Here is a 22,293-nt window from a genome sequence, read left to right as displayed (position 1 = left end):
GTTTGATTGGGCCCTGTGGTTAACAACCTTGCTTTCAGCCCTAGCTGGACCCATGATTCTATCTATTATTGTTGTTACTAACCCTTGGACCCTGCGTTATCATTGGATAAATCTCTTTTGTCAGGGAATGAATGAATGCGATTCATGGTGCTAAGTACCCAGTACCATCCTTTACAACCTCTCCCTAATAAGGACCCAAGGATGGGTCCTCCTAAGTTACAAGTAGAGGGGGAATGAAGGACTCAGGAAGCCATAATAAGCCTCAGAATCATCAATAGGCCTAAGATTCTGCTTCCCAGCAAGGTCAGTTTCCTGGTAAGGGGGAATAGACTGCACCATGCGTTCCTATGGTCATAGATAAAGTTTGCTTAAAATAAGTTTGTTTAAAGTTCCTCAAATACACATAGCCAATTACAATAAAGGTACCTAATCTGCCTGGAAGCCCCCTAGGCCCCTGGCTACCAGCTTTGCCCACCAGTATCCTAAGCCTATCAGAAAAATACAAGTGCAGTTACTGCTTCAATCAACCAATCATGTAACCATTCTACTTCTCCCTACTTCTTTGTTCAAATCCCTATAAAAAACCTGCCCCCTGCTGCTCGGGGCTCTTGTATGGATCCACTGCACTGGTGAAGTCAAGAGTCAGAGCTTCAGCCCGAAATAAAGCTCTTTGCTGTTGCATACATGTCAGACCCTCGGTGGTCTTTGGGGACTCTGATTTGGGCATAACATTAAGTATGTCTGAAATAGAGCTCTGAGTAGAACTCTTATTCTGTTATTCCTTTGCAAGCACATCCGCTCCTCTTTCAGCACAGGACACTTAATCTCAGGCAGGGCCTCCTAGGGCAACATCCTAGGTCAGACATTAAGAAATTCCTTATTTGTGCTTGCTTCAGCCGCACATATACTAAAATTGGAACAATACAGAGATTAGCATGGCCCCTGTGCAAGGATGACACATAAATTCGTGAAGTGTTCCATATTTTTGGAGAGATGGCCTAGTGGTTAAGCACTTGCCTGTGAAGCCTAAGGACCCCGGTTCATTCCCCAGGACCCACGTTAGCCAGGTACACAAGGGGGCACACGTGTCTGGAGTTCGTTTGCAGTGGCTGGACGCCCTGGTGCACCCTTTCTCTGTCTGCCTCTTTCTGTCTGTGGCTCTCAAATAAATAAATAAAAATTTAAAAAAGCAAAAAGGGGCTGGAGAGATGGCTTAGCGGTTAAGTGCTTGCCTGTGAAGCCTAAGGACCCCGGTTTGAGGCTCGGTTCCCCAGGTCCCACGTTAGCCAGATGCACAAGGGGGCGCACGCGTCTGGAGTTCATTTGCAGAGGCTGGAGGCCCTGGCGTGCCCATTCTCTCTCTCCCCCTCTATCTGTCTTTCTCTCTGTGTTTGTCGCTCTCAAAAAATAAATAAAAAAAAATTAAAAAGCAAAAAGAATAAATTTTTATTTATTTATTTGAGAGAGAGAGAAAGAATGGGCCGGGGCTGACCTGGCATTCACTCTGTAGTCTCAGGGTAGCCTCGAGCTCACAGCAAGCCTCTTACCTCTGCCTCCTGAGTACTGGGAATAAAGGGGTACACCACTATGCCTAGCCCCAATTCCTTTTTTAGTTTCTGTTTTTATTTTTTTATTATTTTTTTTTAAATTTTTTATTTATTTGAGAGCGACAGACACAGAGAGAAAGACAGATAGAGGGAGAGAGAGAGAATGGGCGCGCCAGGGCCTCCAGCCTCTGCAAACGAACTCCAGACGCACGCGCCCCCTTGTGCATCTGGCTAACGTGGGACCTGGGGAACCGAGCCTCGAACCGGGGTCCTTATGCTTCACAGGCAAGCGCTTAACCGCTAAGCCATCTCTCCAGCCCTCTGTTTTTATTTTTTGAGGTAGGGTCTCTGACTAGAGCTCAGGCTGACTTCGTATTCACTATGTAGTTTTGGAGTGGCCTTGAACTCAAGGCGATTCTCCTACTTCTGTCTCCTGAGTGCTGGGATAAAATGTATGCTCCACTAGACCCAGCTCAAGCAATTTATTTATTTATTTATTTGACAGAGAACGTGGAGGGGAGAGAGCGAGAATGGGCAGGCCAGGGCCAGGAGCCACTGCAAACAAACTCCAGATGCATGCGCCCCCTTGTGCATCTGGCTCATGTGGGTCCTGGGGAATTGAATCTTAGTCCTTTAGCTTTGCAGGCATGTGCCCTAACTGCTAAGCCATGTCTCCAGGCCCAACTATTATTAATCATAAAGAATTGCTTGAGGACTGAAGGGATGGCTTAGTGGTTAAGACACATGCCTGCAAAGCCAAAGGACTCAGGTTCAATTCCCTAGGACCCACATGAGCCAGATGCACAAGGGGGCGCATGCATCTGGAGTTTGTTTGCAGCAGCTGGAGGCTCTTCCATGCCTATTCTCTCTCTTATCTGCCTCTCTCTCTTTCTCAAATAAATACAATTTTATAAAGATTAATAATGGTTAAGTTTAATAATGCCAGTTATATTATACTTCAAACATGTGGCGAATTGAACCAGATGTACCCATAAACTCGTGAGCTTTGGGTGCTTGATCCCCAGGTGATGGCAGTTTGGGAGGTGGAACCTTGCTAGGGGAGATGTGTTGCTGGGGGCACGCTTAGGGGTGTTATAGCCTGCTCCCCTTTGCTAGTGTTTGGCTCACTCTCCTGCTGCCATTTTCCTTCTGCTGGGGCAGAGGTGCTGTCCGCCTCTGCTCTGCCATCATGAAGCTTCCCCTCAAGACTGTAAGCCAAAATACAGCTTTTCCTCCCCTCAGCTGCTTTGTGGCAGGTGCTTTGTCCCAGCAATGAGAAGGTAAGTGCAACAAAATTCAAACTGGCTTTAATAAACTTTGGTGGGGCTGGAGAGATGGCTTAGCGGTTAAGCGCTTGCCTGTGAAGTCTAAGGACCCCGGTTCGAGGCTCGGTTCCCCAGGTCCCACGTTAGCCAGATGCACAAGGGGGCGCACGCGTCTGGAGTTCGTTTGCAGAGGCTGGAAGCCCTGGCGCGCCCATTCTCTCTCTCTCCCTCTATCTGTCTTTCTCTCTGTGTCTGTCGCTCTCAAATAAATAAATAAAAATTAAAAAAAAAATAAATAAATAAACTTTGGTGGTCTTTAGGACATAATCCAATCTGTAATTCGCTTCTCTAAAGAAGTGCAAAACCAAGTTTAGGCTATAATAGCAGATAACTGTCTCTGTAAAATGACTAATAACCTGTTTTAATTAGCAGTGAGTATGTCAACCAGGTATAGTGGGACACACCCTTAATCCTAACGCATGGGAGGATTGCTGTGAGTTCCAGGCCAGCCTGGGACTACAGGGTGAGATCCAGATTAGCCTAGGGTAGAGTAAGACCACACTTCAAAAAAAACAAAACCAGGGCTGAAGAGAGGGCATAGTGGTTAGGCCTGTGTAGCCTAAGCACCCCGGTTTGAAGCTCAATTCTCCAGGGCCCACGTAAGCCAGGTGCATGGCAGGGGCAGAGGGGGTACGGGGGCACACGATCTGGATTTCATTTTCAGTGGCTGGAGGCCCTGGCGTGCCCTTTCTCTCTCTGTCTGCCTCTCTCTCTGTCTGTCACTCTCAAATAAATAAATAAAAATAAACCAAAAAAATTAAAAACAAGTAAACAAACAAAACAGTCAGTGTGTAGCCAGCGTGTATGTGTAAGTGTTTGGAAGGCAGGATGCTCACCACTGCACCACCAGTGCCCTACGTGTATAACTGTGTGTGTGCACATGTGTGTACCTGTGGCGATCAGAGGTTGATATCAGGTATCTTCCTTGACTGCTCTCCCTTTTATTTACTGAGGCCGAGTCTCATGTGGGCCCAGAGCTTACCAATTTAGCTAGTCTAGCTAGCCAGCTTGCGGAAGAAACCTGTTTCCTTCCTAAATGCTGCCATTAGCGGTAGTTGCCACATCTACCCAGCATTTATATGGGCACTGAGAGTAACAACGAGGCCTCACTCTTTTTTTTTCTTCTTGTTTTTATTGAGGTAGGGTCTCACTCTAGTCCAGGCTGACCTGGAATTCACTTTGTAGTCTCAGGGTGGCCTCGAACTCACAGCGATCCTCTTACCTCTGCCTCCCAAGTGCTGGGATTAAAGGCGTGCGCCACCACGCCTGGCTTAGTCCTCACTCATACAACAAGCACTTTGCCCACTAAGCAATGTCTCCAGCTCTTTTTATGTTTTACTTTTTTTCAAGGCAGGGTCTTACTGTAGCCCAGGCTGACCTGGAACTTACTCTGTAGCCCTAGGCTGGCCTCAAACTCACTGCTCCGTCTGCTTCCCAAGTGCTGGGATTAAATGTGTCTGCCACCATGCCCACATGCCCAGCTGGGCTGAGTAGCTGGGGAAACTTGCATCCCGAGCTAGCAGCACTCCACAGTAACCCTTGCACAGTCTTGGTCTATCCAAAACATCTTCAGGTCTCAATTGTAACATGGTCCATCTTCTACTCCATACACTGTCCTTTCCAGCCTTTGAAACCGTAATATCCTGTTTCCCCAGAAGCTTCTGGAACTGTCTGAACTTTATGACCACTTCAGTACATTTTTCATGCTTCCAACATCAATACCAGGTGTGCAGGACACTGCCACTTTGCGGGAATAAATCATGATCTCAAAGAGCAGGTTATGTTTCAGTCATCTCTCAAGAGTTTTCATCCCTAGTCACTCCATCTTCCCTGGGTGTTATCACCTCAGGCTTCCTTCCCTTCCCATTGTGTCAGTGTAAGTGCTTGGCCATCCTTAATAATAGCAGCTTCAGTAACCTGCAACTTGTCCCCCCTGTGCCAGTAATTTTAAACAACTTGTTTGAATTTTTCCAACTTTAAATCTTGTATCTTGCCAGGCGTGGTGGTGCACGCCTTTAATCCCAGCACTCGGGAGGCAGAGGTAGGAGGATCATCATGAGTTCGAGGCCACCCTGAGATTCTATAGTGAATTCCGGATCAGCATGGACTAGAGTGAGACCCTACCTCAGAAACACCAAAAAATAAAATAAATCTTGTATTTCTCAGTTCCATATATATATATAATTCTATTTTATTTTTTGGTGTTTTTGAGGTAGGGTCTCACTCTAGCTCAGGCTGACCCTGAATTCACTATGTAGTCTCAGAGTGACCTCGAACTCATGGCGATCCTCCTACCTCTGCCTCCAGAGTGCTGGGATTAAAGGAGTGCGCCACCACACCCAGCTCGGGATTTTTGCATCTTGGATTAATTGAATGCTTGGGTTTTCTAATTATCTGCAATATTATTAGATGTGTCAATCAATCTCATGTTATATATTTTCAGGGTAGGAGCTTAAGGTGCTAGGTGTGGCTCTTAAGACTCTCAGAGTAACTACAAAAGTGACCCTAGGTGTAGGGTTTGCCTGCTATGAGAGTATTCAGGTAGGCTGAGTGGAACAAAATACAGGCAAATTCTAAAATTTAACTAGAACAATGTACATATTCAATGAAAAACAGCACAGAGTATTTATACAAGAGTAGGTAATATGACAACCAGATAACAAAGTCACAGTCCCTAAGGATGTGTGTTGCTCTACACCCTTAATCCTGTCAACTGGGTGGCTAAGATTCTGGTCTGTAGTGGGTTCCAACTCAGCTTGTGACAAAGTGAGACCCTTCCCCAATGAATGACAGAAGAGGAAACAAAGGCGCTATAAATCAGGAAGCAACAAATGACCAGCCCAAAATATAGCTTATTTAAAAATGGCAAATCCGACAATCCCTGAGATTTAACATATAATTTACCCTGACCTGGAAGGTGCAATTAGCACTTCTGGTTCAGGCCTATATACCAGGCTTATTTGACAGGTACTGACCTGGTGTAATCCCAGTTACCTTTTGAGATGGCTTTGGTCTCAATTCTGGGTGCCTGTTTGGGTCCCTCTTTGCTGTGCTGTGGGCTCAGGTAGGCTGGCTGGGCCGCTGGGTCGTTGCTCTGATCACCTGTGCCAGGTGCTGTGTAGGTGAGCTCCTTCCCCAGGACTCTGGTGCTTGCTGGCGCTGGCAGTGGGGGAGGGGAGGCTGTGGATGGTGGCTGAAGTTCTCCTACTGGTCCTCACGATCCTCTTTCTCAGGAGCTGCTGTGTTGGCCCCTGCTGTCCTCCTTCATGTTTCTTGAGTTTGCGAGGAGGCTGGTGTGAGTGGAAAATCCCCTCACCTGGCTTTTCCTGAGGCTCGGGGTGAGGTTGGCAGCGGACCTGGTGCCTCTGCTGCTGGAGCCGCTTCTGTGGTCTCTAGATGCTCTGGATTTCTCCTACTTCTCAGCTGCAGTTGATAATTTCTTTTTCTTTTTTTTTTTAAAACAAGAAGTTTATTTAAACAAGACGCATGACTTGAAGGGAAAACTAGGATTCATTTTTTAGAGTAATTAAAGACAGATTGCCCTACATGTAACAGCTATGTACAAAAAAGTTATAAAATTGTCCTTTGTTTTACAATGATAAATGAAAAACATTAAAATTCTCCAATCAAATAAGGTATGTAAGGATTTATTTATTATTATTATTTTTTGTTAAAACAATGAGAGCAAAATAACTTACTGGAATATAAAGATAAGAGCTGAATGAGCATCCCACGAATGGAGAGAGGGGTTATTTTCACAGAACCAGTACTTTTCCCCATGTCATCTCCATCTGATGTCAACCAAAACATTGGCCATTTAGTTTAAAAAGAAAAAGAAAAGCGCAATACGCTTGTGCACATACATCAGTAACTTTATGTACAATAAAGGAATAGGGAAGGGGATAATAAAAGAATAGAGAAAACTATACTGTAGTAGTCAGGATGTGGTGAAACCAAATTGCATTTTTTTTTTTTTTTTTTTATGTTTTAGCACATTCCTGTAATCTCAGCACTGGGAAGGTAGAGGCAAGAAAACTTAAAAGTTTGAAGCCAGCCTCGGTTACGTAATGAGACTCTCTCACAAAGTGAACAAACAAAACTCTCGACCCAACCGAGAAAAGGCTACAGCCCACCCCCCCACCCCCCCCCCCACGCCCCGGTAGCCAGCATGCTTCTGAACGCTGAAGTCTCCTGCTACGTGCGCTGGTACGGCTGTTATGTCCATAAGTCTCTGGATCCCCAACTGCTCCTTAGTAGGCCTTCTCTTTTTCTTTTTTTTTCCTTTTTTTTCCTGAATATTTATTTATTTATTTTTAATTTTTATTTACATTATAAAATATATCCCATGGTAATTCCCTCCATCCCCACCCCCACACTTTCCCATTTGAAATTCCATTCTCCATCATATTACCTCCCCATTACAATCATTGTAATTACATATATACAATATCAACCTATTAAGTATCCTCCTCCCTTCCTTTCTCTACCCTTTATGTCTCCTTTTTACCTTACTGACCTCTGCTACTAAGTATTTTCATTCTCACACAGAAGCCCAGTCATCTGTAGCTAGGATCCACATATGAGAGAGAACATGTGGCGCTTGGCTTTCTGGGCCTGGGTTACCTCACTTAGTATAATACTTTCCAGGTCCATCCATTTTTCTGCAAATTTCATAACTTCATTTTTCTTTACCGCTGAGTAGAACTCCATTGTATAAATGTGCCACATCTTCATTATCCACTCATCTGTTGAGGGACATCTAGGCTGGTTCCATTTCCCAGCTATTATAAATTGAGCAGCAATAAACATGGTTGAGCACGTACTTCTAAGGAAATGAGATGAGTCCTTTGGATATATGCCTGTAGTGCTATAGCTGAGTCATATGGTAGATCAATCTCTAGCTGTTTTAGGAACCTCCACACTGTTTTCCACAATGGCCGGATCAGATTGCATTCCCACCAGCAGTGCAGAAGGGTTCCTTTTTTTCCACATCCCCGCCAACATTTATGATCATTTGTATTCATGATGGTGGCCAATCTGACAGGAGTGAGATGGAATCTCAATGTAGTTTTAATCTGCATTTCCCTGATGCCTAGTGACGTAGAACATTTTTTTAGATGCTTATATGCCATTCGTATTTCTTCCTTTGAGAACTCTCTATTTAGCTCCATAGCCCATTTTTTTTTTAATTTTTATTAACATTTTCCATGATTATAAAATATATCCCATGGTAATTCCCTCCCTCCCCACCCCCACACTTTCCCGTTTGAAATTCCATTCTCAATCATATTACCTCCCCATTACAATCATTGTAATTACATATATGCAATATCAACCTATTAAGTATCCTCTTCCCTTCCTTTCTCCACCCTTTATGTCTCCTTTTCAACTTACTGGCCTCTGCTACTAAGTATTTTCATTCTCACACAGAAGCCCAGTCATCTGTAGCTAGGATCCCCATATGAGGGAGAACATGTGGCGCTTGGCTTTCTGGGCCTGGGTTACCTGACTTAGTATAATACTTTCCAGGTCCATCCATTTTTCTGCAAATTTCATAACTTCATTTTTCTTTACCGCTGAGTAGAACTCCATTGTATAAATGTTCCACATCTTCATTATCCAGTCATCAATTGAGGGACATCTAGGCTGGTTCCATTTCCCAGCTATTATAAATTGAGCAGCAATAAACATGGTTGAGCATGTACTTCTAAGGAAATGAGATGAGTCCTTTGGATATATGCCTAGGAGTGCTATAGCTGGGTCATATGGTAGATCAATCTCTAGCTGCTTTAGGAACCTCCACACTGTTTTCCACAATGGCTGGACCAGATTGCATTCCCACCAGCAGTGCAGAAGGGTTCCTTTTTTTCCACATCCCCGCCAACATTTATGATCATTTGTTTTCATGATGGTGGCCAATCTGACAGGAGTGAGATGGAATCTCAATGTAGTTTTAATCTGCATTTCCCTGATGACTAGTGACGTAGAACATTTTTTTAGGTGCTTATATGCCATTCGTATTTCTTCCTTTGAGAACTCTCTATTTAGCTCCTTAGCCCATTTTTTGATTGGCCTGTTTGATTCCTTATTAGTTAACTTTTTGAGTTCTTTGTATATCCTAGATATTAATCCTTTATCAGATATATAGCTGGCGAAGACTTTTTCCCATTCTGTAGGTTGCCTCTTTGCTTTTTTCACTGTGTCCTTTGCGGTGCAAAATCTTTGTAATTTCATTAGGTCCCAGTGGTTACTCTGTGGTTTTATTGCCTGAGCAATTGGGGTTGTATTCAGAAAGTCTTTGCCAAGACCAATATGTTGAAGGGTTTCCCCTACTTTTTCCTCTAGCAGTTTCAGAGTTTCCGGTCTGATGTTAAGGTCTTTAATCCATTTGGACTTAATTCTTGTGCATGGCGAGAGAGAAGAATCTATTTTCATCCTTCTGCAGATATATATCCAGTTTTCAAAACACCAATTGCTGAAGAGGCTGTCTCTTCTCCAATGAGTATTTTTGGCATTTTTATCGAATATCAGGTGGCTATAGCTACTTGGGCTTACATCTGGGTCCTCTATTCTGTTCCACTGATCTACATGTCTGTTTTTGTGCTAGTACCATACTGTTTTTGTTACTATGGCTCTGTACTATAGGTTAAAATCAGGTATGGTGATACCACCAGCCTCTTTTTTGTTGCCCAGTATTATTTTAGATATTTGAGGTTTTTTGTGATTCCAAATGAATTTTTGGATTGTTTTTTCTTTTTTTTTTTTTAATTTTTATTAACATTTTTCATGATTATAAAATATATCCCATGGTAATTCCCTCCCTCCCCACCCCCACACTTTACCGTGTGAAATTCCATTCTCCATCATATTACCTCCCCATTACAATCATTGTAACTACATATATACAATATCAACCTATTAAGTATCCTCCTCCCTTCCTTTCTCCACCCTTTATGTCTCCTTTTCAACTTACTGGCCTCTGCTACTAAGTATTTTCATTCTCACGCAGAAGCCCAGTCATCTGTAGCTAGGATCCACATATGAGAGAGAACATGTGGCACTTGGCTTTCTGGGCCTGGGTTACCTGACTTAGTATAATACTTTCCAGGTCCATCCATTTTTCTGCAAATTTCATAACTTCATTTTTCTTTACCGCTGAGTAGAACTCCATTGTATAAATGTTCCACATCTTCATTATCCACTCATCTGTTGAGGGACATCTAGGCTGGTTCCATTTCCCAGCTATTATAAATTGAGCAGCAATAAACATGGTTGAGCATGTACTTCTAAGGAAATGAGATGAGTCCTTTGGATATATGCCTAGGAGCGCTATAGCTGGGTCATATGGTAGATCAATCTCTAGCTGCTTTAGGAACCTCCACACTGTTTTCCACAATGTCTGGACCAGATTGCATTCCCACCAGCAGTGCAGAAGGGTTCCTCTTTTTCCACATCCCCGCCAACATTTATGATCATTTGTTTTCATGATGGTGGCCAATCTGACAGGAGTGAGATGGAATCTCAATGTAGTTTTAATCTGCATTTCCCTGATGCCTAGTGATGTAGAACATTGTTTTAGATGCTTATATGCCATTCGTATTTCTTCCTTTGAGAACTCTCTATTTAGCTCCATAGCCCATTTTTTGATTGGCTTGTTTGATTCCTTATTATTTAACTTTTTGAGTTCTTTGTATATCCTAGATATTAATCCTCTATCAGATATATAGCTGGCGAAGATTTTTTCCCATTCTGTAGGTTGCCTCTTTGCTTTTTTCACTGTGTCCTTTGCGGTGCAAAATCTTTGTAATTTCATTAGGTCCCAGTGGTTAATCTGTGGTTTTATTGCCTGAGCAATTGGGGTTGTATTCAGAAAGTCTTTGCCAAGACCAATATGTTGAAGGGTTTCCCCTACTTTTTCCTCTAGCAGTTTCAAAGTTTCCGGTCTGATGTTAAGGTCTTTAATCCATTTGGACTTAATTCTTGTGCATGGCGAGAGAGAAGAATCTATTTTCATCCTTCTGCAGATATTTATCCAGTTTTCAAAACACCATTTGCTGAAGAGGCTGTCTCTTCTCCAATGAGTATTTTTGGCATTTTTATTGAATATCAGGTGGCTATAGCTACTTGGGCTTACATCTGGGTCCTCTATTCTGTTCCACTGATCTACATGTCTGTTTTTGTGCCAGTACCATGCTGTTTTTGTTACTATGGCTCTGTAGTATAGGTTAAAATCAGGTATGGTGATACCACCAGCCTCTTTTTTCTTGCTCAGTATTATTTTAGATATTCGAGGTTTTTTGTGATTCCAAATGAATTTTTGGATTGTTTTTTCTATTTCCATGAAGAAAGCCTTTGGAATTTTGATAGGGATTGCATTAAATGTGTAGATTGCTTTAGGTAAGATTGCCATTTTCACAATATTGATTCTTCCAATCCAGGAACAAGGGATGTTTCTCCACTTTCTAGTGTCTTCTGCATTTTCTCGCTTGAGTGTTTTAAAGTTCTCATTGTAGAGATTCTTTACTTCCTTAGTTAGGTTTATTCCAAGGTATTTTATTTTTTTTTGATGCAATTGTGAATGGGAGTGATTCTCTGATTTCATCCTCTGTGTGTTTGTTGTTAGCATATACGAAGGCTACTGATTTCTGTGTATTTATTTTGTATCCTGCTACATTGCTGTAGGTTTTGATCAGCTCTAACAGCTTGCTAGTAGAGTCTTTAGGGTCCTTTATGTATAGAATCATGTCATCTGCAAATAATGATAACTTGATTTCTTCCTTTCCAATTTGTATCCCTTTTATGTGTGTCTCTTGCCTTATTGCTATGGCTAAGACTTCCAAAACTATATTAAATAGAAGTGGAGACAGTGGACACCCTTGTCTTGTTCCTGATTTTAGTGGAAAAGCTTCCAGTTTTTCCCCATTTAGTAATATGTTGGCTGTAGGCTTGTCATAAATAGCCTTTATTATATTGAGATATGTTCCTTCTATTCCCAGTCTCTGTAGGACTTTTATCATGAAGGGATGTTGGATTTTGTCAAATGCTTTCTCTGCATCTAATGAGATGATCATGTGATTTTTGTCCTTCAACCCATTTATGTAATGTATTACATTTATAGATTTGCGTATGTTGAACCATCCCTGCATCTCTGGGATAAAGCCTACTTGGTCAGGGTGAATGATCTTTTTGATATACTCTTGTATTCTGTTTGCCAATATTTTGTTGAGAATTTTTGCATCTATGTTCATGAGGGAGATTGGTCTGTAATTTTCTTTTTTTGTTCTATCTTTGCCTGGTTTTGGTATCAGGGTGATGCTGGCCTCATAGAAGGAGTTTGGTAGGATTCCTTCTTTTTCTATTTCCTGGAAAAGCTTAAGAAGCAATGGTGTTAGCTCTTCCTTAAAAGTCTGGTAAAATTCAGCAGTGAATCCATCCGGGCCTGGGCTTTTTTTAGTTGGGAGATTATTGATAACTGCTCGGATCTCCATGTTTGTTATAGGTCTATTTAAGTGATTAATCTCATTTTGATTTAATTTAGGTAGGTCATATAGATCAAGGAAATCATCCATTTCTTTCAGATTTTCATACTTTGTGGAGTATATGCTTTTATAGTATGTCCCTATAATTTTTTGAATTTCTCTGGAATCTGTTGTGATGTTACCTTGTTCATCTCTGATTTTATTAATTTGTGTCTCTTCTCTCTTTCTTTTGGTCAGATTTGCTAAGGGTTTATCAATCTTGTTTATCCTTTCAAAGAACCAACTCTTTGTTTCATTAATTCTTTGGATTGTTCTTTTTGTTTCTATTTCATTAATTTCTGCCCTAATCTTTATTATTTCTTCCCGTCTACTACTTTTTGGTTTGCCTTGTTCTTCTTTTTCCAAGGCTTTAAGGCGAAGCATTAGGTCGTTTACTTGCGACCTTTCTAATTTCTTAATATAGGCACTTAAGGCTATAAATTTACCTCTTAGAACTGCCTTCATTGTGTCCCAGAGATTTTGGTATGTTGTGTTCTCATTATCATTTGACTCTATAAATTTTTTGATTTCCTTTTTGATTTCTTCATTGACCCACTCATCATTTAGTAGTGTATTGTTTAGTTTCCATGATTTTGTGTATGCTCTATAGCCTTTCTTGCTACTGATTTGTAGTTTAATTCCGTTGTGGTCAGATAGAATGCAAGGAATTATTTCAGTTTTCCTGAATTTGTTAAGATTTGCTTTGTGTCCTAATATATGGTCTGTTTTAGAGAATGTTCCATATGCTGCTGAAAAGAATGTATATTCTGCAGCCTTTGGATGAAATGTCCTGTATATGTCTGTTAAGTCCATTCCTTCTATGACCTCATTTAGTCCAGATGCCTCTCTGTTTATTCTTTCCCGGGATGACCTGTCAATTGATGAGAGTGGGGTGTTAAAGTCACCCACCACCACTGTGTTTGGTGTTATCTGCGACCTTAGTTCTAATAGTGTTTGTTTGACGAATTTGGGAGCCCCCATGTTAGGTGCATATATGTTTAGGATTGTAATGTCCTCCTGTTGGAATGTGCCCTTAATCAATATAAAGTGACCTTCCTTATCTTTCTTGACTAATGTTGGACTAAAGTCTACCCTGTCTGATATTAGGATAGCAACCCCTGCTTGTTTTCTAGGCCCATTTGCTTGAAACACCGTCTTCCAACCTTTCACCCTAAGATAATGTCTATCCTTTGTAGAAAGGTGAGTTTCTTGGAGACAACAAATTGTAGGATCCTGCTTTTTAACCCAGTCTGCAAATCTATGCCTTTTCGTTGGGGCATTGAGGCCGTTGGTATTAAGAGATATTATTGAAAGGTGTGTATTTATGTTTGCCATTTTTGTGTGTGTGTGTGTGTTTCTGGTTCTACCTGCGCTCTCTTCTGTTAACTAGTATTTGAGTATTGCTTGTTTTTTCTAGGTTCCTTATATGTGTGCTTTTCCTTTTCTTCAGCATGGAGGATTCTATCAAATATTTTCTGTAGAGCTGGTTTTGTCTTCAAATACTCCTTTAACCTGCTTTTGTCATGGAATGTCTTTATTTCTCCATCTATTTGAATGAATAACTTTGTAGGATAAAGTAACCTTGGTTGACAGTTGTTATCTTTCAGAACTTAGAATATATCACTCCAAGCCCTTCTGGATTTAAAAGTTTGTGTTGAATAATCTGCTGTAATCCTGATGGGCTTGCTTTTGTAGGTAACTTGATTTTTCTCTCTAACTGCTTTCAATATTTTTTCTTTGGTGTGTGTGTTTGGAAGTTTGATTATAATATGGCGAGGAGAGGTTCTTTCTGGGTTTTGTCTGGCTGGGGTTCTAAAGGCTTCCTGTATCTGTATTGGCACCTCTTTCCCAATTTGGGGGAAATTTTCCTCTATGATTTTGTTGAAGATGCCTACTATGCCTCAGGAGTGGAGTTCTTCTCCTTCTACTATGCCCTGAATCCTTATATTGGATCTTTTCATAGTGTCCCAAATATCTTGAAATTCCCACTCATACTTTTCTATAAGTTTGTCTTTCTCTTTGTTGGACTGCATTAGGTCTGCCACCTGGCCTTCTAGCTTAGATATTTTGTCCTCTCCCTCATCCATCCTACTTGTGAGATTTTCTACAGAGTTTTTTATTTCATTAACTGTGTTCTTCATTGCTAGTAATTCTGACTGGTTTTTCTTTATTATTTCTATTTCCTTATTTATGTCTTGTATTGCCTTCTTTATTTCATTAAATTGGTGTCCTGCATCTTCTTTGATTCCTTTGATTTCCTCTTTGATTCTTCTTTGATTTTTTTGATGTGTTCTTTGACCTCTTTGAACATATTTATAATCATTCTTTTGAACTCTTTCTCAGGCATTTCCTCTAACTCTTTCTCACTGGAGGACATTTCTGATGCATTAATACTTTTAGGTGGATTTATATCGTCTTGCTTTTTAGTGTTTCTTGTGTTATAATGTATATATTTTTGCATCTTGGATTAAGTTAATGCTTGGATTTTCTAACTAGCTGTGTATTCTTAGCTGTATCAATTGATTTGATGTAATATATTTTCAGGGTAGGACCTTAAGGTGTTAGGTGTGGCTCTTAAGACTCTCAGAGTATCTATGAAGATGTTCTTAGGGGTTGAGTTTCCCTGCTATAGGAGTATTCAAGCAGGCTGAGTGGAATAAAATACAGGTAGATTCTAAAATTTAACTAAACACTGTACACATTCAATCAAAAACAGCCCCAAGTATGTATGCAAGAGTAATTATTATAACGACCAGATCCTCTATCAACAAAGAGGTTAAGATTTCTGGTCTGTTGAGGGATCCAAGTCAGCTTGCGACCAAGTGAGACCCTTCCCTGGTGCAATCCCAGTTACCTTAGATGATTTTGGTCTCAGTCAAGTTGCTGCCTGGGTCGTCGGGCTGCTGTTCTGATTTCTGGAGCTGGGCACTTGCTTTTCCTGCGGGGCAAACCGAGCCTGGCAAGTGTGGCCCTGCAGATCAGCACCCCTGCTGCTGGAACAGCTGCTGCTCAAGCTGCCCCTGCTGGGTCTGTAGCCACTGCTGCTGAAGGTGTTGCTGCTGGATCCACCGCTGCTGCTGCCTCTGCTGCTGCTGTAGCTGCCACTGCTGGAGCCACCACTGCTGCTGAAGCTGCTGCTGCTGTGTCCACTGCCGATGCTCCCTCTGAAGCTGCTGTTGCCGAGTCTGCTGCTGCTGCTGCTCCTGGGTCTGCTGCTGCTGGGGCCACTGTTACTGGTGCTGGAGCCGCTGATGTTGCTGCCGAACTCTGCTCCTGCTTGGGTCCCGCTATCGGCTCAAGTTGGCGTGGCCGGGTCCCGGGCCACTGCTCTGTTCGCTGGAGCTGGGCTCAGGCGGTGGGGGAGGGGAGGGAGCCGCAGCTGCTCTGGTTGTCTCGCTGCTCCACGTGTTCTTCTACCTCGCAGTCTGCTCCTCCGCTGCTCGCTGCCGCTCTCCCCTCACGTTTCCCGAGTTGCGGAGAGCGCGGTGTGAGGAGAAGTGCCCGCACCTGGCTTTTCGTGCGGCTTGAGCTGAGTCTGGCGGCTTTCTGGTGCGCCGCGGCTGCGGCGGTTTGCCGAGCTGCCGGAGCCGCTTTTCCCGCCTGTGCAGGCTCTGGATGCTCTGGAACTCTTCTACTTCTCCGCTGCCACTTCAGTTTCCTATACACCTCACTTTTTAGTAAAAGTGTGTATTTTGCTGAGTTTTTTTGGTCTTTTTCCCCCCTAGGCTGCTTTGGCATGGTACCTATGCCACCATCTTATCCGGAAGTCCCCCTCTCTTTTTCTTGACATCTTTTCCTAGTTCTGTAAATATTTATGTTTGTTTTTTCAAGGTAGGGTCTTACTCCAGCTCAGGCTGACCTGGAGTTCACCATGTAGTCTCAGGATGGCCTTAAACTCAAATTGCAGTTTTCTAATTGAGAATGTATTCTTGGTCTATAACAAAATCCTGGAGTAAAGTAGCAGGTTCCCTTTTTAGTAGACACCTCCTGTCTGTTGCTGGAACACATCTATTGTATCTTCATCTTCCATTTCCAACTGTGCAGATGTGTCTGTTTCATTGATTGGCTGCCTGTCAAATCAGAATCTGATCTGCCTCATTGACAAACCCTGTCACTCACAATAGGCTTTCATTAGTTTACTAAGTGGTGTATGCCTCTTAATCTTAAACTGCACCACAGAACCATCCTGCCCCGCAACGTTCAAATTAATATGATCGTTGTTCTCAGTCTTGACTCCTTCTTGGGTTTCTCGTCGGCCATGGTGAGTGCTGGGGTCTCTTCAGCAGCTGCTTCACAAAAGAAGTACCAGGTCCGCACCGAAGGCACACACAAGCAGCACCCAGAGCTGCAGGAGAAGGAGGCGGCAGCGCTGGACCTGATAATTTCTTATACACCTCACTTTTGATTAGAAGAACATATTTTGCTGGTTTTTTTTTTTTTTTTTCTTTTTCTCCCCTAGGCTGCTTTGTCATTGTTCCTATACTGCCATCTTAACCAGAAGTCCCACCATCAGGTTTTTTTGTTTGTTTGTTTTTCGAGGTAGGGCCTCACTCTAGACCAGGCTGGTCTGGAATTCACCATGTAGTTGCAGGGTGGCCTCAAACTCAGGGTGATCCTCCTACCTTTGCCTCCCAAGTGCTGGGATTAAACGCGTGCACCACCACACCCAGCTCCCACCATCAGCTTTTTGACTAGGTTTTCAGTATCAAGGACGTATTCTCTCCCTTGCAGTAGGCTTCTAGTACAATTAGAAGGTGGTTGGTTCCCCCCATAACAGACATGCCACTATTGCCCCAGTTGGCACATTTGGCCTGAATGGCCAGTTAAAGCTTGTAGCATCCATTGTTGCCTAACATGGTTCATGACTTGATAAACAACAACAACAACAAAATCTTTTTAAACACATACACATGCACACATACATTTTTTTCCAGGTAGGGGTCTGGCTCTAGCTCATCCTGACCTGGAATCCATTATGTAGTCTCAGGCTGGACTTGAACTCACAGCAATCCTTCTACCTCAGCCTCCCAAGTTCTGGGAATAAATTCATGCGCCACCACATCAGACTCAATTTTTTTTAATTATCATTTTTATTAAGTAGAAACTTTGTATGGACGTATCATATGTTGGTGCCATCATCTCCCTGCCCCCATTCTGCTGAGGCACTCCTAAGGGGAATTGCTGGTATTCACCATGGGGTTGTAGGTTTTGAGTTGCGAGAGCAGCGCTCAGTCATTGTGGGGTGGAGGGCATTTAAAAATATTTGATTATTTTCAGCAGAGAGAGAAGAAATGAGAATGGATGCACTGGGGCATCTTGCCAATGCGAATGAACTCCAGATGCACGTGCCACTCTGGTTTCTGTGGGTACAGGGCACTCAAATCCAGGTTGTTAGTCTTTGCACACAAGTACCTTAACTCCTGAGCCAGGTCTCCAGACCTCAGTTGTGGTTTCTTTTGTTTAACATTGGGGATGAGGGAAGACCAGAGGTCAACTTAACAGTTAACAAGTTATAACATAGTTTTAAAACAATTATTTTATTTATTTATTTATTTAATTTATTTTTTGGTTTTCCATGGTAGGGTCTCACTCTAGCCCAGGCTGACTTGGAATTCACTATGGAGTCTCAGGGTGGCCTTGAACTCTTGGCAATCCTCCTACCTCTGCCTCCTGAGTGCTGGGATTAAAGATGTGTGCCACCATGCCTGGCCTTTATTTATTTTTTATTGACATTTTCCATAATTGTGGACAATAGCCCATGGTAATTCCCTCCCTTCCCCATATTTATTTTATTTTATTTTTATTTATTTGTTAGAGAGAAATAGGGAGAATATAGATGCACCAGGACCTATAGTCACTGCAAACAAACTCCAGACATGTGTGCCACCAGGTGCATCTGGGTTATGTATATACTGGAGAATTGAACCTGGGTCCTTAGGCTTCGCACGCATGCTCCTTAACTGCTAAGCCATCTCTCCAGTGCTGAAAGTATATACATATATACTTTATTTTATTTATTGGTGTTTATTTTTGTTTTTCAAGGTTGGGTCTCTCTGAAAGTATATTTTTATATGGACAACATTTAACAAACATGCTGATCTAATACAAGGTGTTAATAAGGATTCAGAGTTTTCTTCTGCTTAAGTGGTAAACTTAAGGCACTGACCAAACTGAATCGAAGTGAAGTGTTAATTTAGAAACTGGGTCTTACTTCTCTGCAGAACAGGAACGAATATATTGCTCACCTCAAGGACCAGCTGCAAGAGATGAAGGCGAAGACCAACTTGGAGAATCTTTATATGAAAAGAAATTGTGAGCTGCAAATTTCTCAGACTCAGAAAAAGTGCAACAAAGCGGAGGAGTTTCTGCTGGACGAGATTGAGGTAATGTCTACCCACCAGGCCAGTAGGGGATCGAGCCCAGTGCAGAAGCATATGCCAGGCCTTGGTGCAGTCCTCACGTGCCTTCACAAAGAACGCAGTAAGTGATGTCATGTGACCATCACAAAGTCATTCTTTTATTTATTTATCCATTGGTTTTTCAAGGTAGGGTCTTGCTCTAGCCCAGGCTGATCTGGAATTTACTATGTAGTCTCAGGGTGACCTTGAACACACGGTGATCCTCCTACTTCTGCCTCCCAGATGCTGGGATTAAAGACGTGTGCCACCATGCCCAGTTAATCCTTGATGTGGTCTCAGCTAATAGAAAAAGAGGGAGAGGAAGATTAAGATTTGCCTTATAGGAATTGGGAAATGGCTTAGTGGTTACAGCATTTGCCTCTGAAGCCAAAGGACCCGAGTTCGATTCCCCAGGATGCACACAAGGCAGATGCACAAGGGGGCGCACGTGTCTGCAGTTCCTATATAGTGGCTAAAGGCCCTGGAGTGCCCATTCCCTGTATCTGTCACTTTCTCTTCTCTGTCTCTTTCTCTCTCATATTTAAATATGTAAAATATTTGAAAAAATAAAAGGTTTGCCTTATGCCACCCTGAGACTACATCGTGAATTCCAGGTCAGCCTGGGCTAGAGGGAGATCCTACTTCAAAAAGAAAAAAAGAAATATTTCTTTTGCCCTCATGCTGGGGAGATAGCTTACTTAGTGAAATACTTGCCTTGCAAATAGGACAACATGAGGTTAGTCCGCAGATCTCACAGAACAATGCCAGGTGTAGGGGCTGGGGATACAGGTTTACCAACTTGCAAACTGAGTTTGATTTCTTTTTTTCCTTTTCTTTTTTTGTTTTTTTTGAGGTAGAGTCTCACTCTAGTCCAGGCTGACCTGGAATTCACTATGTAGTCTCAGGATGGCATAAGGCAAATCTTTTATTTTTTCAAATATTTTACGTATTTAAGTGTCATCTCAGGGCAGCCTCGAGCTCAAGGTGATCCTCCTACCTCTCTGCTTCCCCAGTGCTGAGATTAAAGGCTTGTGCCACCATGCCTGGCTGATTTCTTTATTTTATATATTCACTTGGAAGAGAGAGAAAGAGGCAGATAGAGAATTGGGTGTGCCAGGGTCTCTAATCACTGCAAACAAATTCCAGATGCATGCCCCACCTTGTGCATCTGGCTTACATGGGTATTGGGGAATTGAACCTGGGTCCTTAGGTTTCTCAGGCAAGCACCTTACCCACTGAGCAGTCTCTTCAGTCCCTGAGTGTGATTTCTGTACCTACCTAAGATGCTAGGCATTGTGGCATGTGCCTGTAATCGAGTGCTAGGAAGGTGGAGACAATAATATCCTTTGGGCTTACCATCCAGCTGGTCTAGTTTAATTGGTGACCTGGAGGCCAGTTTGAGACCCTGTCTCAAAGGAGGTGGACAGCTTTGCTAAGGATGACACTTGAGGTCGCCCTCTAGCTTCCACAAACATGTACACACATGTCTACCTGCACATACATAAACACACATGCATGCATGCACCCATACATTTTAAACTTGCCAGGTGAGAGGCCTGGAGGGATGGCTAAGTGGTTAACATATTTGCCTTCAAAGCCAAAGGACCCAGGTTCGACTCCCCAGGACCCACATAAGCCAGATGCACAAGGGGGTGCACACGTCTGGAGTTCATTTGCAGTGGCTGAAAGCCCTAGCATGCCCATTCATTCTCTTGCTCTCTCTCCCTCATTCTCTGTCAATAAATAAATAAAAATAAAATATTTCTAAAAAAAGTTGCCAGGTGAAGCTGGGCATGGTGGCGCATGCCTTTAATCCCAGCATTCGGGTGGCAGAGATAGGGGGATTTCCATGAGTTCGAGGCCATCCTGGGACTACAGAGTAGTGAATTCCAGGTCAGCCTGAGCCAGAGTAAGACCTTACCTTGAAAAAATAAAACAAACAAACAAACAAATTGCCAGGTGGGGTAGCACATGCTTATATTCCCAGCACTGAGCAGGCTCTCTGGGGCTGGCCAGCTTGCTAGCTAGTCGAGCTGAATGGGTGAGTTTCATGTTCAGTGAGAGTCCATGTCTCACAAATAGGGTGAAGAGCCACTGAAGGGAAACAGAGGAAGTGGGTGTGCAGAACCTACCTTGAGATGTCTGCTTGTCTAACAGCTCCCCCACCCCCGCCCCCACAAATTCAAGGACTCCCCAGGCCCACCTTGCAGTGTCTGTGTAAGACAGAGGGAGTCGAAGGGAGCCATGCCACATTCTGGAACAAAGCCGCCACCCTCCTGGAACTCCATGCACCTGAGGAGCAGTGATCCCAGCCTTACTGACCGAAGTGCTGGTGTTTGATTCTTGTTCTTACAGAAATTACGGACAAAAACTGAAGAAGAGAACCGAGCTCATATGGACATTGAAGTGTTTCTTAGAAAAGAGCAGCAGGTGAGTTACTGAAATAATCCCCTGATTAAAAAAAAAAAAAAATCCACTCATAAAAACACTGAGGAGGGGCTGGAGAGGTGACTTAGGGGTTAAGGCGCTTGCCTGCGAACCAAAGGACCTAAAGTTCAATTCCCCAGAACCCACGTAAAGCCAGAGGCACAAGGTGGCATAAGCTTCTGGAGTTTGTTTACAGTGGTTGAAGGCCCTGATATGACCATTCTCTCTCTCTTTTCCTTTCTCTCTCTGTCACAAATAAATGAATAAGAATAGCACACCTTTAATCCCAGCACTCGGGAGGATCACTGTGAGTTCGAGGCCACCCTGAGACTCCATAGTGAATTCCAGGTCAGCCCGGGCTAGAGTGAAACCCTACCTCAAAAAACAAAATCTAGGGCTGGAGAGATGGCTTAGCAGTTAAGTGCTTGCCTGTGAAGCCTAAGGACCCCGGTTCGAGGCTCGGTTCCCCAGGTCCCATGTTAGCCAGATGCACAAGGGGGCACATGCGTCTGGAGTTCGTTTGCAGAGGCTGGAAGCCCTGGCGTGCCCATTCTCTCTCTCTTCCTCTATCTGTCTTTCTCTCTGTCTGTCGCTCTCAAATAAATAAATAAATAAAAAAGTTTAAAAAAAATCTAAAAAAAAAAAAACTGAGGAAACAAACTTAAAAATATCTTTTAGTTAGTTTGTTTGTAGTTAGGGTCTCACTGTAGCCCCAGCTGACCTCAGACTCACTCTGTAGCTCTGTAGCTGGCCTTGAACTCACAGAGAATATCCTACTTCAGTGCTGGACTGGATGCATGTGCCACCTGGATTTTGTTCAGCTTGTGTAAGAACTAGTTTGCTCAAGACCAGGGATGTCACTCAATGGTAGAATCTGTGCCAATCATGAGAAAGGCCCTGGCCTCCAGCACCGGCAAGGAATAAAGAATTAGCTTTCACGTACACATGCATGCTTCGACACACACACAAGGTTGCTTGTTCTTACATTGCTTCATGGCCATAATTTGCTACTAAATGAACTGGTTTTTGTTTTGAGGCAAGGACTCATGCTAGCCCAGGCTGAACTGAAATTCACCCT

General features: G+C 42.9%; 1 protein-coding gene, 1 non-coding gene and 1 pseudogene across 6 annotated transcripts in view; 2 read left to right on the top strand and 1 right to left on the bottom strand.

Annotated features, from left to right (window-relative positions):
- Positions 1–22,293, top strand: part of Iqcg (IQ motif containing G) — a 40,504-nt gene that overhangs the window by 11,169 nt on the left and 7,042 nt on the right. For all 5 annotated transcript variants that reach the window (XM_045147666.1, XM_045147665.1, XM_045147663.1 and 2 more), the window contains exons 7-8: positions 18,612–18,773; positions 21,144–21,218. In XM_045147666.1, the coding sequence (XP_045003601.1) occupies positions 18,612–18,773; positions 21,144–21,218 (237 nt within the window). The remainder of the gene's footprint in view (positions 1–18,611; positions 18,774–21,143; positions 21,219–22,293) is intronic.
- Positions 884–987, top strand: LOC123460398. The gene has a single exon (XR_006636963.1). It is a non-coding gene; the product is annotated as a U6 spliceosomal RNA (small nuclear RNA).
- LOC123460132 lies at positions 16,293–16,650 on the bottom strand (annotated as a pseudogene).

Source organism: Jaculus jaculus, chromosome 4, assembly GCF_020740685.1.
Source record: "Jaculus jaculus isolate mJacJac1 chromosome 4, mJacJac1.mat.Y.cur, whole genome shotgun sequence".
In the NCBI taxonomy this organism is placed as follows: domain Eukaryota; kingdom Metazoa; phylum Chordata; class Mammalia; order Rodentia; family Dipodidae; genus Jaculus; species Jaculus jaculus.
This window is presented reverse-complemented; position numbering and strand designations above follow the sequence as displayed.